This window comes from Emys orbicularis, chromosome 7 (assembly GCF_028017835.1).
Source record: "Emys orbicularis isolate rEmyOrb1 chromosome 7, rEmyOrb1.hap1, whole genome shotgun sequence".
NCBI classification, from domain to species: domain Eukaryota; kingdom Metazoa; phylum Chordata; order Testudines; family Emydidae; genus Emys; species Emys orbicularis.
In genome coordinates, this window is record NC_088689.1 from 25,605,244 (window position 1) to 25,623,032 (window position 17,789).

Below are 17,789 nucleotides of genomic sequence, written 5' to 3' on the forward strand. Positions count from 1 at the left end.
GCAGGGCTCTCTCAATCTCTCCTGTTGCAGCTGTTCCACTATTTATAAATACTGTAGTCAGTGGAGCAGGAGTTGGAACTTGGGTGTCCCATACTGTAGGTGAGTGCACCACAGCTCAGACAGTAGACACAACAGATGTTGTAGTTAAAGCATATTTTTAAAGGGAGAGGAATAATTTGGCAGATCTGTATTATGTTGCTTATTATTAAAAATGGAACCAAGTCTAGATTGTGCCTTTTCACAAAGCCTCAAGCAAGGGGTGATGCATATACCATAGCACCCCAGCAATAGCCCAGGAGGCATTATGCCTCAGAGACACCCTTCTGAAGAATAATACCATTTCTGTTTCCTACTTACTCCTGGGAGACAGAGTAAGAGGTAGTAATTTTGCTGCTAGTTTATACCAGAAGAAAATTACGACCTCTGTGCCAGCTAGGCTGTGCAGGCTGGTGTGGTGGGAGGCGGAGCCAAGGCTGGCTATTCCTCACCCACTTGCTCCAGGGAGAGGGATAATAAGGCCTGGTCTACACTAACCCCCAAATTCGAACTAAGGTACGCAACTTCAGCTACGTGAATAACGTAGCTGAAGTCGACATACCTTAGTTCGAACTTACCGCGGTTCAGACGCGGTCCACACGTGGCAGGCAGGGTCCCCGTCGACTCCGCGGTACTCCTCTCGCCGAGCTGGAGTACCGCAGTCGACGGCGAGCGCTTCCGGGATCGATTTATCGCGTCCAGACCAGACGCAATAAATCGAACCCGGAACTTCGATTGCCAGCCGTCGAACTACCGCGGTAGTGTAGACCTGGCCTAAGTAAGTAGCCAGCACAGGGATATAAGAAAGGTTCCTACTCTTCCCTTACTTCTCTTCATGTTTGAGTAGTCCAAGTCACAGCCTACCTACGACTGTCAAGCAAGCAGATGTGAACCTGGTTGAGGTCACCAGAATCTTGAATGTGTGTGGTGCCACTCTTGTTATATGGATCAGAGAAGTCCATTAATTTTGTGCTGTTGCAGATTTCAAGAGTTTTATTATTTTATTACAATGAAATATACTGAGGGAGTTCCTAGAGTCTCCAGTCATATAGACCTATTGTGCTAAGGGATATACAAACATAATATAGGCTAGTGCTTGGCCTAGAGAGCTTGCAGTGGAAGGCCCCAAGCCAGCATGTGAATAAGTTTATGCACATAAGTAGTCCCATTGAATTAGATTCTTTGACCAGTATTTTTAAATCCCAAAAGAATGTAAAAAGTGTACAAACCTTTTACAAAGCACTACAATGACAAAACCCTCAAAATTATAGTCTGGCCATATAAATAGGCAGAACAACAAGAAGTTTGCATTTAATAGGGAGGCTGCTGGCAAGCTACATGCACAGTTGCATCTTCCTCCGTGTCTTCTGCTTTTCTTTTGTTTTCTTATATGCCAAACAATCCATTTTTAACTTGCATTTTTAATGCTTTTAACCAATTGTTTAATCATCTGTTGCATGCTATCTATCTCCCTGGTATTTTAACTTCCCCACCTTTCTTTCTCCATTCTGCTATATTATTTTCTTGCTAATCAACAATGTGGCCTTCAGTGCTTAACAATTAGTTAGAAAATGACTTGGCATTGGGGAGAATTGCAAGGCCATTTGATCATGCACAATTCAAACAGATCAGGGTTTCACTTCTGAGAATAAACCCTAAAATAGCTTCTGACTATACATCATTTATCCTATCCAGAGGCAGAGACAAGAGTAGGTGTCTGATTACATTGATATCCTGTTGTTTTCAGTTTCATATGCATTTGTGGATCAAGCATTTGAGGTGGCTAGGTCTTGTTGCAAAGGTGCCTTGTGGCAAAAACAGACTTGGAGTCTTTTATGTCATTACTGATACATCACACATTTTTCATTTGCTTAGGTTTCCTATTAAGAGAAAATATTTTGTTAAGCGTCTGGTACTTTGGCATGCTGGGAAATTGTCAAGGGTTTCCTCCACAACCCCCATCTGAGTGATTGAAGGGACCAAATAGCCTTGCTTTATTTCCCCCAGTCCTGCTGGGATTTTTCTATAGCTTTATTACTACTAGGAGGATCCCCCCACTTTTACCTGCTTTTCACCTATTTCCACCTTCAACACTTTGCCGTGTAGCCGCCATTCTCCCTCAGAGAACTGGTCTGTTATGTTTGTAGTACTGTCAAGGGAAATACTGTTGAGCCATGAGTGGAACTTCCTTTTCCTGGGACTGAGCATACCTGCAGCAGAAAACAAGAAGCCAGGACTGGAATCTATACAAGGGGTCCCTTGTGACAGCAAAAGTACCCTGAATAGGCCATGAGGCAATTTCCAAACAGCCTGTTTTATAATAATCAGAAAATTGTTGGATGGTTTATCGGGAAGGATAATAAACACTGGGTGTTGAAAAGTTTTTGGCAGGCTTAAAGAAAGTGTGGTTGCTCTTTTTGGCATCGATTCATTATATCAGCTCTGTATATAACCATTCATAGATTATTAGAAGACTCCCACACACATCCTTTCTCCTCTATGTATTGCTGGTGGGGCATGATAATTTTATTAGTACAGAAAGACAAATTAATTCTCCTGAACTTTGAGAGACACCCACAAAGGCTTCAATGTCCCATGGTGTTGGATGTGCACCGCCAGGAAAGCTCTTGTAGGGTCCTGGATCAATTTGCTTTACTCTGCAGGAAGTATGTAGATTAGGAAGCAGAGTGACACTCAGAGGAGAACTCCCCACTTTCAACAGCCTACTATGTCCAAATGCTCTGTCACTGAAATCTCAAATTAATATATTAGCTATGCAACATTTATGTACTTTGTGTTGCTCTTACTCAGAAATCAAGTGAATTGAATATTGTGCAATATGATACTGAACATAATGAAAGCAAGACCAGCCAATTTACTGCCCTTCCCCCACCCCCACCCTACACCCTACCCAAACCCCACATAGTCTTAACAGCAGGAAAAGAAGAAAATCATGTGTGTGGGGTGGGGAGTAAATCCTGAAATTTCTCATAGAATATCAGGGTTGGAAGGGACCTCAGAAGGTCATCTAGTCCAACCCCCTGCTCAAAGCAGGACCAATTCCCAACTAAATCATCCCAGCCAGGGCTTTGTCAAGCCTGACCTTAAAAACCTCTAAGGAAGGAGATTCCACCAGCTCCCTAGGTAACCCATTCCAGTGCTTCACCACCCTCCTAGTGAAAAAGTTTTTCCTAATATCCAACCTAAACCTCCCCCGCTGCAACTTGAGACCATTACTCCTTGTTCTGTCATCAGGTACCACTGAGAACAGTCTAGATCTATCCTCTTTGGAACCCCCTTTCAGGTAGTTGAAAGCAGCTATCAAATCCCCCCCTCATTCTTCTCTTCTGCAGACTAAACAATCCCAGTTCCCTCAGCCTCTCCTCATAAGTCGTGTGCTCCAGCCCCCTAATTATTTTTGTTGCCCTCCGTTGGACTCTTTCCAATTTTTCCACATCCTTCTTGAAGTGTGGGGCCCAAAACTGGACACAGTACTCCAGATGAGGCCTCACCAATGTCGAATAGAGGGGAATGATCACGTCCCTCGATCTGCTGGCAATGCCCCTACTTATACAGCCCGAAATGCCGTTAGCCTTCTTGGCAACAAGGGCACACTGTTGACTCATATCCAGCTTCTCGTCCACTGTAACCCCTAGGTCCTTTGTAGGCGCCCTCTGCAATATTTGTTATATTCTGAAAATCTAAGCTGTTATTTAAAAGCAAACTAATTCTCAGTTGCCTCCCTTCACTTCCACAGTGGAGGAAAGCAGAAACCTGACGATAATAGCTGGAAGAGGAAAGTGCTGGTTGCATGGAATGCTATTTCCTTTCCTCTGTCCCACGGGGAAACTCCATGGTGGTTATCGGACTCTGCTAGGTGTCAAGGAGTAAGAAGGAGAGAAAACCTTATTCCTAGCACAGCTATAACCACTGGGACAATGTTGAGGTTATGTAATTTTACTATCTTGTTGATGGACTTGTGCATTTTCAGTTCTGGTGTCTCTTCCATCATCATCCACCCCCCCACCCTAGCCTGTTGTTGTTTTTTTACATGGTTACATCTGTGCATGGTATTCTCCCCTCCCTAGGCAATGGATATCCAAACAGGTAAGTTAAAAAAGAAAGTCCTATATTTCTCACAAGTGTTATTCTTTGTTCACCTTGTATTGTCATTGCAATTCTAAAGATAATAAGGAATCTCTTTGACTTCTGATGTTCTGAATTGTTTTACATTTGTCAGATTGGTAAAAGGCATTGGAGACAATGAACGGGTTCAAATTACTGAACATTTTAATTAGGGGTGCGTGTCTATATATATTCTCAATACTTTAACAGGTATGAAATACTCATTTTTATAATGCAAATACAAAAATACTATATAGTATACATTTCAGTCTGCCTGCATTGGAAAGTATATAACAGTAAATATCATTCAGGCTTTTTGCTCCAACTAGACACGGAGCTGTTGCTTTATTGCAATTCCTTTTCTAATTTGATTTTCATTTTTCCTTATGTAGTAGCATTCTGTGTTAGTGTTTACGAGAGGAAAAAGAAGTCCATGTAACATTAACATTTTTCTTCCGTTTAATGTAATAAATATTTTCTCTGTGTCTTTAGCATGCTAAAATCTTCAGCAGCTTGGCTATTAAACTTATTAAACTAATGTTATCGCTTTTCCAGCACTAAGGAGGCCTCAGTTACTTGTGAAGTAAGCGAAGGCCCAGAGGAAATGACAGAACCACTGAAACAGTGCACAGCCTGGCTTCAGGCCTACTTCTGTGAGCCCTGGATGACCGAGAAACTTCCTATGCCTCCCTTTCACCATCCAGTTTTTGAACGAGGTCTGTAACCAAGTAATACTTTAGTATTTCATGTAAAATGTTTTGACTTGATTAACTATCACTTACATCACATTCTCATTTGGACTACACCAGAGTTGGACATTTTACATTGCTCTAAATAGAGGCTGCATATAGTGTACTGTAGCTACCAGGGTTCGTAATTTCCAACTGCTCCAAATGGTTGTGTTAGTTTTGGCACAGGTTTCCATAATTCTTGGCAAAGACAGTAAAAATGATGCAGTTCAACTCTTGACGTTTGCTGGCTGAAAGGTTTAAATACAAACACATCTGAATGGCAGTAAATTTTTCAATAAGCCTATTGTTAACTTAAACTATCTTTTTGCCAACAACACAGGGAATGAGGCTTATAAATGGACAATTAGCCAGTTCTATAAACACAGTTGGTGATAGTTACGTAACATTAGGTAGCTATGTTGTATCTTTTTTGATCAGTTTTAAAACTAATTCTCAAAATTATTACAAGATGTTTTAATTTTTTTAATAGGTACAAAGAGCAAGTATTGTTACCCAAGTAGTAGTAATATACATACATTTAAATAAACACATTGCTTAAGAGAGAAATTTCCCCCTTACCATGTTCCATTTATTGCTTTTTTTCCCCAAGACATAAAAGTCAATTACATGAAGTGAAATTGTCCCCAGTAAAAATCACAGTAGTTTGCTTTCTGCAGTGGCCTCTTTCTTGTCTCTCCATGAATGTAATCTTTTGACTGTGAATAATATGTACATTTTAAGGGAATTGTGTTTTAATTAAATATATTTAGAACGCTCTCTGAGAAACTAGGTTCCATTAAGAACATATTTATTACTCAAAAAAGGGAACTAGTAGCCTCCCTATTATGCACTGTAACACAGCATTGATGTTTCCAATATAACCTTATCTTCAATAACGCAGCCATAAGGATTCCAGTCCAGGTATAAGGTATATGCAGTCTTTTCCCCTCCATTCCATGTTTCTGCACCATATGCAGCCAGAATGCAGCAAGCACCACTCTGTGAGGACAGAACAGAGGTGCCACTAGGAATGCCCCTGGAGTTTGAGTCTGGGCAGGGTGGTGACCTACCATGTCCTTCTTTGTGCTACACTGTGCTAGAATGCAGCACTGAAGGAAATACAGTGTGTCTCTCCAACCCATCACAGCGTCTCCTGCTGTGCTGCTCCACATTTAGGAGCCTTAATTTGGGCTATAGCATGTAGGGTCTCATTTTCAAACATACTGTTGTATACATTGCCTATGTTGCATCTACAAAACATGCATGCATGCACATGTAAAACAGACATTATCATGCACAAAATAGGTAATTGTACATGCAATTAGTCGCACATGCACAAATAAATGCATATGCATGTTTTGTGGTCACAATTTAGGCTTCTGTGGTTGCAAATTTCACCTATTCATTATTGCTTGTAATTTTTATTAAAAAATCATTCAGCTTTTTGTATACGATGCTTTCTTTATTACTTTTCTGACTAAATGCAGCTTTGACTTTAAAAATGAAATTTGGCAAACAGTTGTTGTATGGTGTGATTGTTTTTAGAAGGGGAAAATAATGTAATCACTGTGTATAGTGACTCTTTTTATTGAATTGATCAATGCATGTGATAGCAGTTGTTTAAATGCAACAGCTGAGATTGTCTTGTTATAGGGCAAGTATTGAGTATATAACATTTTAAACTTTTTTCTCATCTCCTTTTTGCATGATTATAAAGGCTTATATGGAGATAATACAATATCATATCAGTAATACACATTTTATACTTGCTAAAAAAGTTTTAATTCAGAGATATTTGAATCTGTGTGGTTAATGAAATGGAGATGTAGAAGTTTTTGTTTATATCATCCATATTTAAAAAAAGAAAATTTGGGTGTATACAATAGACTGCTACAAACTGCAAAAACATTGAATTCAAAAATGTCAGTTCAGTGTCGTGCTGCTTAAATGTAGCTGCTAATCCCATGGAATGATCACCTGAAAAAGTGCCACAGATTTTCCACTGGTTGGAATGAAGTTAAGCACTTTGACATGTTTCATTGCTGTTTAAAAATCTTTTAATATAGATCAGGGTTGAGGTACACTGGTGGAGCAGGGAGGGGAAGCTTCCACTGCTGCTGTTCTTCCTGTATCTACTCTTTGAATAAATAAGGTATTTCAGTCTCCAGGACTACACTGCTCTACAGCCAAAATGCTTCTGAAATAAATGTAGTCAAACTTTACTAATTCTGGGTCACTGAGAACGAAAATGATGCTTAAAATTGTTGATTGGCTCTAGTTTTCAAGATATGCTATTGGGTCAGTATATACGACCCTTGACTTGGGAATGGCGGAGGATAAGTGAGTTATAAAGGGAAGGGATCTCAATTTAAACCAGAAATGACTAAAATACATCTTTGACTGGATCTATGAATAAATCTATGACTGGGTTTGGACAGTACTTGCTTTTTAGGCAAAACAATGAATGATGCAATCTGAAGCTGGTATTGCATCATACATGATATGAATTGCATCATGTTATTCCTAGAAGTCATGGATGATGCAATCATAACGAAGCTTACATCACTCTGCTGAACAAATTGCCCTAGATCAGCTCTAGAAATCATACAGTGTCGTGCTCTCTTATTTGTCAGTGTTTGATTTTGCAAAGGGACACATTTCTGTTTAGCCAAAGTGAGCAGAGATGCCTCGTACTTGTGTGAACAGTGCAGATAACTTCTGCTATGTTTGTGGTGAAGTGACTTTTGCATCACAAAAGCGCAGTATAACCACTATGGTTAAGAAAGCCTATCACCTTTCTTTTGGCTGCAAAATTGGAGATCAGGACAAGAGGTGGGCCCCACACATATGCTGCAACACTTGTGCAACAAATCTTCCCCAGTGGTTGAACAGAAAAAGGAAATCTATGCCTTTTGCAGTGCCAATGATTTGGAGAGAGCCAACAGATCATACCAGCAATTGTTACTTCTGCATGGTGCCTCCAGTTGGGAAAGGTGTGTCAAAGAAGAAAAAGTGGACTGTGCATTATCCAAACATTCCATCAGCTATACGCCCAGTACCCCACAGAGAAGGACTGCCGGTTCCTGATGCACCAGAATCATTCTCACTTGAGTCAGACGAGGAAGAGGAAGAGGATGAAACTTCTGGTCCTGAACCATCAATGTCACAGGACCCACATTTTCTCCCATCCTCCTCCTCTGAACCACACCTCATAACACAAGGTGAACTGAATGACCTTGTCAGGGATTTGGAACTACCCAAAAGTAAGGCAGAGCTGTTGGGCTCCAGACTACAGCAGTGGAATCTCCTGGCAGGTGATGTTAGGGTTTTCATGTTCCGTGACCGTCAAAAGGATCTTGTCCCATTCTTCTTCATGGAAGGTGATCTTGTAGCCTGCAACAACATCAATGGTGTGATGGCAGCCCTCAACATCGTTCACGATCCAGATGAGTGGAGACTGTTCATTGATTCATCGAAGACGAGTCTTAAAGCTGTTTTACTGCATAATGGCAATGTTTTGCCATCAATTCCAGTTGGTCATGCAGTCCATATGAAGGAAACCTATGACAACATGAAACAACTTTTGAGGTGCATAAACTATGACCAACATCAGTGGCAGCTTTGTGGCGATTTGAAGGTTGTTGCTCTCTTGCTTGGTCTGCAGACTGGATACACAAAGTACTGCTGTTTTCTCTGTGAATGGGATAGTCGTGCAAGAGATTCCCACTACATCAAGAAAGATTGGCCACTCCGACAGTCATTGGAGCCTGGGAGGAAAAGTGTTCAGCATCCACCACTTGTTGAATCAAGGAAGATTTTGTTACCACCCTTACACATCAAGCTGGGTCTGATGAAGAACTTTGTCAAGGCCATTGACAAAACACAAGCAGCTTTCAAGTACCTCTGTGGAAAATTTCCAAGGTTAAGTGAAGCTAAGATAAAGGAAGGTGTCTTTGTTGGTCCTCAGATTCGTGAACTTCTTCCAGATGATGCATTTGACCATGCACTGCATGGCAAGGAAAAGACGGCATGGAAAGCCTTCCAGTTAGTGGCAATAAATTTTCTCGGAAACAACAAGGCAGACAACTACAGGTTGTTGGTGGAAAACCTCCTCAAGGCATACAAAAGCCTTGGTTGCAACATGTCACTAAAGATACATTTTTTGCACTCTCATCTAGATTTTTTTCCACCGAACTGCGGAGCAGTGAGCGACGAGCACGGCGAGCGATTTCACCAGGACATTGCAACAATGGAGAAACGCTATCAGGGGAAATGGATCCCATCAATGCTTGCAGACTATTGCTGGACAGTGACAAGAGATGCTCCATTTAATGAATACAAGAGACAAGCCAAGAAGCGCGGAGTAGACACTGAATAGGACTAAACTATGTACAGAATAGTTTTTTGCCTTTTGTTTCATAATACATTTTATTTATATAACCCTTTTGCTGCTTTTTAAAGTGTTACATAAACAGGACAGGTGAAATATTATCATGTAAAGCAACCATAAACACATGAAAAGACCTAGGTTTACAATTTATGATTAAAACTCTACTATCTACACAGTATACATAGACGTAAAATGTAAAAACTTAAATATCTTAGAAACAGTAGCCAATCAGTTGTTTTAATTGTCATATTTGAATTCAGCACATCAAAATACATAATAAATAGCACATTTTATCTCTGAAGCAGACGACTTCTCAAAAATTGTAGACCAGTGCAACCAGCAGCTTTCATAAGCACTTTAAAATAAGCCCTTGTACCACAAAACTCTGCTGGTCATGATTTATATGAGCAGAAAGCTCAGGATTGAAACTTTGAGCTTGGTTAATGAAATATAATAGCTTAAAATGAATAATTACAGATTTTATTTTAGCTACTGTTTTCAGGTTCCAGGTCCTGCAGAAATTTGTGTGATGACCCATGGTAACTTCATGAGCCTCCTGGGCTGTTCACCCACAGAGGCTACTCCTTATTCTGAGAGGAGTAGCTGCAACAGCCACAATGTATAATGAGGCATTCTGAACCACTCCCTTCCCACGAACAGCAGCCCTGATTTTGCTAGCCTAATTGCTCTATGGCAATTATGTCATTGTCAGTATTATTGGGAGAGTTCAGAGATCAGCCAAGAAGAGAAAAGAAAGATCCACTGAGTTAAAATACTTCTTTGGTCAGGAAGGGAGAATAAGCTGCCTCCTCCTTACTGATTTTTTTCCCTCTCCACTCTCTAGCAACAGCCAAGTAGGAGAGTAAATCCAGTAAAAAGCTGAATTAATTTCTGCTTCATATGTAGCCTTGAGTAGGGGGTTTGCAGGCCTTGAGAATTTAGTACTACAGGGTAGGAGCAAAGTTCTGATATACAAGAGTTCTGCTTCTCCCAGGTGGGTCTGCACTTCTTAGCTATGGAACAGGTGTGACTTTTTGGAAGTTAGGGCATCTGCAGCAAGCCTACCTTTGGTTGGCCTCCCACTGAGCCTGGATTGTAAAGTTTAGTGACCTTCTATACTTCAAATTTAGTTTTTGGAACCCTGAAATAGGTTTTCCTCATTTTAACATGTGCAGATCCAGATTTTTTTAATTTAGTTCAATTATTTGGTCTTGGACTGAGACCAGGTGTGCACATTTTATGGTAGAAAAAAGCAAGCGTATAAAGGAAATGCTGACACAGACTTAATTGGCCAAACTGCACTGATGTGATACCTTTCTTTATATAGTCTCTTACTTTCTCTTTCTCTCAGTGATCATTTCATACAATATAAAAGTATTGTTGGAACAAATGGGAGAATGTCATAGTGAAGATGTATTATAACTTCAAAAAGGTAATATTTGTAGAAGGTTATTTAGTAGGAAAACTAAGGTAGTAAAGTGTCACACAGAGGGTTTGTAATAGGGTATGTTGTATGTTTCAGCTTATTTGTGAAGGCGGCCTTACACCAGAGCTACAGAGTTGCTCAATTGAGATTTAGGTATTTGTTTATGTTCTTTACATTTGCATTTGAAAGTGCCAACTGATAGCTCTAGGCACTTTTTTTAAAAAATTGACAAAAGCAGAGGAATAATAATCTAAAAATGTGAAGACTTGATCATATCAACCTTCTTATGCCCATCATCCTACCAAAGAGTTAATTCCCTAATCCAACCATTACATCCTTCAACCCATCTTCTTCCCCGCATAGCCTCAAGAATGGATGGACTTTGCAGCATGCTTAGATAGTCTGTGCCTTTAATGGATTAGGAAAGAATTGAATTCCAGAATTAAAGTCCCCCACTAGAGAAAATGCGCTCTCAGCCCCTTTTCTTCTAAACCAGTGGGCTGTTATCTCAGACACCTCTGATGACCATAACTGTAGCAGTATGACCTAGTCAGAGGACATAGTCTCTCAATTGGCTTCTATCCAAAATATTTAGGGCTTTATACATTAAAAAAATTAACACCTTAAACTCCGCCAAGAAATGCAGAATACGGAGCACCAGTGTATTGGGTGGCGCTTTTGGCATGCAGCACGCCCAATAAATGAGCAGAATTCTTCACTAACTTATGTTGATGGATGGTGCCAAGGTGTAGTCTCACGTGAAGAGAATATTAGAGTAGTCTAATATTAAGATGACAAAATGGAAGTAATATTAGCAAAGTGTGTCTGTGAAAGAAAAGTTTTCACTCTTGTTACTAAGGGCAGATTGAAGAAAGTCGTCTTGGTCACAGTGGTTTCCAACCATGCTTATTCCTCCAGACAACGCTGTCTTACTGCCAGAGGTGTTGAGCAGCCGCAGTTCTTGTTGCTGTCAGTTTCAGTAGGGAGTTATTTTGCACAGTTACATTCGGCCCTGGATGTCTCAAGTTGGCCCTCGGAAAATGAGGAACAGACAATAATGGCCAAAATTTTGATTTGCTTAGTATCACATAGGAAAATTAACAACCCCCCCACCTCCCCAACTGCTTCCCCCGCCCCCTCTTCCTTTCTTCCCTATGACTGGAACGGTATTAATGGGCCACTTCACTTTGAATGGTTCCTTGAAATATGTGTTAACTGCTTACGCTAAACCATCTGTTCAAATCTTATATTTAGCAGTGACACTTTGAGTTAGTTTCCCAGACCTGAAGAGTTCTGTGTGGCTCGAAAGCTTGTCTCTCTCACCAACAGAAGTTGATCCAATAAAAGTTATTACCTCACCCACCTTGTTTCTCTAATAGGCAGGGCATGGCAGAGGCAGGGATAGAACTGAGTTCTACTGTATGTCATTTGCCTGCCTTAACCACAAGAGTATCCTTTCACTTTCTGCAGTCCTCCTGCCTTGTTTTCTGCACACCTTCCAACTTCTAGAGTAAATGAGGCAAACATCCTAAAATCAGCCTCATTCACCAAACCCCTCCCTTATGAGTTGTCTGAGCACCATCTATTCCGTGCCCTGAATGAGGCAGGGGTCCTGTGAAAACACAGTATGCAATCTCATAGGTAAGCTATCAGAATGCATATGCACAAGGGGGATGAATTACAGTTGCACAGGCAATATAAATTCTGGCATTTCCTAACTTTCAAGTACTGACTTTGCAACCTGAGTGATGTTATTTTAATGCAGTTTTTAAATGTAATTTCCTACATTATTTAAAAGAAAAAAGGTAAACTAAATTATATTATCTGAAGATGTAATAACTTCCTCTCCCATTGTGCATCATCAGTGACAGGGTTTCAACGAAGAACCTTCAGCATTGCAGCATAGTTTGGGCTAATTACATTAACTGGCAGCGGAATGAAACTGTTATCCCGGGGGGGGTTCCTGGCCAATTGGAGCTGCGGGGGCAGAGCTTGAGGCAGGGGCAGCATGCATAGTTGACCCCCTGGCTGCCCCTATGCATAGGAGCCAGAGGGGGGCATTGCCACTGCTTCCAGGAGCCGCGTGGAGCGGCCGCTGACCCTGCTCCCCAGCTGGAGCACCAGAGCGGGGCCATGCCGCTGCGTCTGGGAGCTGCGTGGAGCAGCCCCTGACCCTGCAACCTGGCTGGAGCGCCGCAGCGCGGCAAGCCCCAAACCCCGGTCCCCAGTGGGAGCTCGAGGGCTGGCTTAAAATGGCTGGCGGGCCGCATCCGGCCCTCAGGCCGTATGTAGTTTGCCCACCCCTGCTCTGGAACCATGTGCCTAAATGGGAACATATTTCTGCAAAGAGCTGACAGCAAGTCTCTATCCATGGGGCCTGAAGGCTCCAACGTGCGTGTATTGCCATACTTACCTGCATAGAAAAAGTAAGCAACGTGCAAAAAAGGAAAGATTTGCTGGCAAACATGTTATCAGCTTTGCCTGTTACTTTGGGGTATGCTCATTTATTAGGGTTACTCTTTGCGGGGGGATTCTGTACTTCTACCAATGTACTGCTTGTGTAACTTGTGTTTTCATAAGGAGTTCTACTTCTCCCTGCTGAAAGTTCCCTCCCAATGGAGCTATCCTGCAGAACCTAGGTTCCCCAGGGCTGGGTTCTTCCAGCCTCAGAATTAGACGAACATACACACACACACACACATTAACAGAGTGTGTCTGAGAGTACGGGTTAATCAGCACTCCCAAGCTGACTCCTTATATGTCCCTGGACTCAGAAGGCTGGGTCAAGCAGCATTTCCAAGCTGTCACCTCATATGCCCTTGGACTCAACTGGCTGGGTCGAACAGCACCTTCAAGCTGTCACCCTCATGTGCCATGGATACCGCCCCGGGCGCTGCAGGGATCTTTTAGCTTAGGTACAAGGAGCTTTGCTGCAGAGTGAATGAGGAAACCAAAAAACACCCACGGGGCCGGGGGGGGGGAGGAAGAGAGAGGCAACCAGGTTAATCATGAAAGTTATTTATTGCCAGGTAATAACCATAGGGGAGCCAAACAAACAAAACCGTTATAATATTAAATCTAACTTAAACTTGATTATAAAAGTCAGGTTTAGAAAACTATAACTGATCACACAAGTCAGGATCAGAAAGCTATACCGAGAGAGAGAGAGAGAGAGAGAGAGAGAGAGAGAGAGATGGGTTCTCACCACTCCATGAAGCTTGAATCGATCGGGGGTCCCAGGTGCTGGTGGTAGCTGAGGGTCCAGAGTGCTGGAGACAGGCAGAGCCCCCAGCATGATCAGTCAGGAGAAGATGAAGTCCCCATGGAACTGATGCAGATTTTGGATCCAGGCATCAGAACACTTACTTGAGCATGGATAGGGGTTTTTGTAGAGAAACAACAATGGTTCAAGGGAGAACACTAGATTTGTTTACGTGTAAACAAAGGAGAATGCCAAAGTTGTTTTGTTCAGGTTAGACATAGGAGCTGATCATACCTGGCTTTGGGCGGTGTTCGTTGGAGGGAGTTCACAATGCGATTAGGGAGCTTCACTATTTTGAATACCAATAAAGGATTTATCACTAGAATTGGTCTGATAACTCCTGAGCTTGGTGTATGTAGGCGTGGGTTCATTAACATCTGGAGCAGAGATCCCCCATCATGCAGTGCTTTTCTGGTCCCAGAGTTCTGTGCGGTTCTTGCCTTGGAATCTCTGTTCTCCATTCTGTATGCTAATGGAGATGCCTCCTTGTCTCATCTTCAATGCAAATGAGGCTAGGGGAGTTTCCTTAATCCTGTCATCCTTATCCCAGGGGTTTGGTGTATCTCCTACTGCCTTTTCATTGCTTTTTGTAAGTCTTTCTTCTGATGCAAATTTGGTTCAAGCAGAGGCTGGGAGGGGAGGTCTTTCGTGAGTCAGACAGGCTGGGTACTCCGCCCTGGTTCCCCAAGAACACAGAGTTGCTAGGTAACAAACAGTAAAAGGACAAAGACAGAGATGGAAAAGGAATGCATACTTACACTGCAGGTGAATTTAATGTCTGTAATATAAAGGAGCTTTGAATTCAAGAAGGTATATTGGTAAAATACTGCCCCATCCATATCGCTCTCACTCTTTCTCAGGACCTTTTAGATAAAAATATCTCAATTCTGTTCATAGGCCAATAAGCAAAAATCATCTCTGTTCTTTCCTGAGCACTCCCTCTGTCTTAGAAACTTAAGTCAAAGAGGACAGCTCAGTTAACCAGGCTATATTCAGCTCACAGTGACAACAGAATACACTACATGAAATGCTCATTGTCATCAGAAAAAAAGCTTTCTTTAACTTCGGAGGTGGGGGTTGGCATTTTATAGTTATTACATCACAGTTATGAAATTTCACTTTTTCGCTAGCTGGAGGTGGGATTTGTGCTACATCCATTCTACATGCACCAGTTCCTATTGCTTCTGCATATATTTGTTGAACCTCTTATTTCAAAAGGACCTCTAATGAAAATCCTGCCACATGAGTTATGAGAATGTACACTTTTCTGTGTAAATGAATTAATTTTCTCACTATGTGCCTTCCAGTGGAAGGCAGTGTGTATCTTGGAAGTTATTCATATGGTAACTAGAAATGAGAATGGAACTGTTACATGGAGTTGTCACTTGAGCACAGCATTATAAAATATGCCTCTAAAATTGAAAGTCCATCTTTTACCACCATGGAACAGTGTTAATAGTCCCTTGATCATTCTTCTAACCCCTCTCAGGTGGAATCTAGCAGCACCTCTTTGTTTTACTGCCATGTTGCAGAAAATGATACTAAACTTTAAAAAATCTGCCACTCTGCTATAAGGCAACACTGGGGGTGGGAGGGGGGAATGCTCTTGTAACTCTGTTTGGGAAGAGCACTTGCCCACAAAAATTAAATTGCCGGAGGTCTCATGTTCTCTAAATATAGTTTCATTTGTGCAGTTGCAACTCTAAATATAATTTACAAGTTTTCTGAAGATAGTGAGCTATCTCCTCTATCAGTTTCTTACTTAACAGCAGATTCAACATCACATAAATTTTTATGCTCAAAAACTTGTTTATTCAAGACTGTAATTTTTACCCTTATACTTACATTCCGGCGGACTGGAAAGAGGGATATCTTATTAAAATCCCCAAGAAAGGAGACCTCAGCAATTGTGCCAACTACAGAGGAATCACACTTCTGTCGGTGCCAGGGAAGGTCTTCAACCGAGTCCTCTTAGAGAGAATGAAGGATGCCGTCGATCCACAGCTACGAGATGAGCAAGCAGGTTTCCGGCAAAATAGATCATGCACGGACCAGATAGCAACGCTCCGCATCATAGTCGAGCAGTCTATGGAGTGGAACTCCTCGTTGTACATCAATTTTGTTGACTATGAGAAAGCATTCGATAGCGTGGATCGAGAGACTCTCTGGAAGCTCCTTCGGCACTATGGCATCCTAGCAAAGGTGGTCAACCTGATTAAGAACTTATATGAAGGCATACACTGTAGAGTGATCCATGGAGGGCAGCTTACAAACAGCTTCCAGGTGCGAACCGGAGTCAGACAAGGATGCTTGTTGTCACCATTTCTCTTTCTCCTTGTCATTGATTGGATTATGAAGACATCCACTTATGAGCGTAGGAACGGAATCCAGTGGACGTTGTGGACCCAGCTTGATGACCTGGACTTTGCCGATGACCTTGCACTCCTTTCGCATAGCAAACAGCAGATGCAAGAGAAGGCCAACGTAATGGCAGCCACATCATCACAGGTTGGCCTCAACATCCACAAGGACAAGACCAAGATCCTCAAGATTAACTCCATCAGTAATGACCCAGTCACACTGAATGGAAGCCCTCTGGAAGAAGTGCAGTCCTTCACCTACCTAGGCAGCAGCATCGACCAACAGGGTGACACGGACGCAGACATCAAAGCAAGGATCGGTAAGGCAAGAGCAGCTTTCTTACAGCTCAAGAACATCTGGAGCTCTAGAGAGCTGTCTTTGGCAACAAAGATTAGACTGTTCAACTCCAACGTGAAATCAGTCTTATTGTATGGAGCTGAAACCTGGAGGATAATTAAAACAACCACCAGGAAGATCCAGACCTTCATAAATAGTTGCCTTAGAAGGATTCTCCAGATCCGCTGGCCAGACACCATCAGCAACATCTACCTCTTGGAGAGGACCCGTCAACTTCCAGCAGAGGAAGAAATTAGAAGGAGAAGGTGGGGTTGGATAGGACACACACTACGCAAGCAGCCAACCAACATCACTAGACAGGCATTGCGGTGGAACCCCCAAGGCAAGCGGAAAAGAGGCCGTCCAAAAACACCTGGCGACGCGACCTTCACGCTGATAGCATAAAAATGGACTATACCTGGAACCAGCTAGAGCAAATGGCCCAGGATAAAGGACTCTGGAGATCTGTGGTTGGCGGCCCATACCCCGATTGGGGTGACGGGCATGAGTGAGTGACTTACATTCCATTGTACGTCCAAAAAAGTACATTTTTATATCTGATGCAATGCAGTCCTGTACATTAATATGTATAAAGACAGACACACAAATGAAAGATGATTACTAAAATAAGAAAAGCATTTACAGTATTGTGGTCAATACAGATCACTTTCACTTTGCTTTAAATGAAAGCTTGTAAAAAATTGTAGACTTTGCTGAGATATTACTTCGTGAAGTTAGAAGGTTTTAAATCTCGGATGCCAGTTTATTGATTACAACAAGGAAGCAACTCTATACTCAAATTAAGTAGGAAAGAAATAGCTGATTAATATGTAATTCTTTAAACCTTAGAGCTATCAAACTAATTTTCAGGGGTAGCAGAAGCAGAAATCTAGGTCTAAGCCCAAAGCTACAAGTGGAAAAGATGAGGGGGGGAAAAGAACTGATTAAAAGAATAGGAAAAAATTGAAAGCACCCATGAATTTGAAGACGGCAGTACAGACTGTCAGATGTCTTGAATCAATACACGGAGGTCACAGCATGGCAAGCATAAACAGTTTATATAGTGGAAAATATAAACTTATATTTTGGTGATTTGGAATCGAGAAGGAAAAAGGAAACACT

General features: G+C 41.8%; 1 protein-coding gene across 1 annotated transcript in view; it reads left to right on the top strand.

Moving 5' to 3' along the window:
* MGMT (O-6-methylguanine-DNA methyltransferase) overlaps positions 1 to 17,789 on the top strand; it is a 302,784-nt gene that overhangs the window by 245,382 nt on the left and 39,613 nt on the right. Inside the window, exon 4 of the mRNA XM_065408056.1 lies at positions 4,717 to 4,877. Coding sequence (XP_065264128.1) covers positions 4,717 to 4,877 — 161 coding nt within the window. The remainder of the gene's footprint in view (positions 1 to 4,716; positions 4,878 to 17,789) is intronic.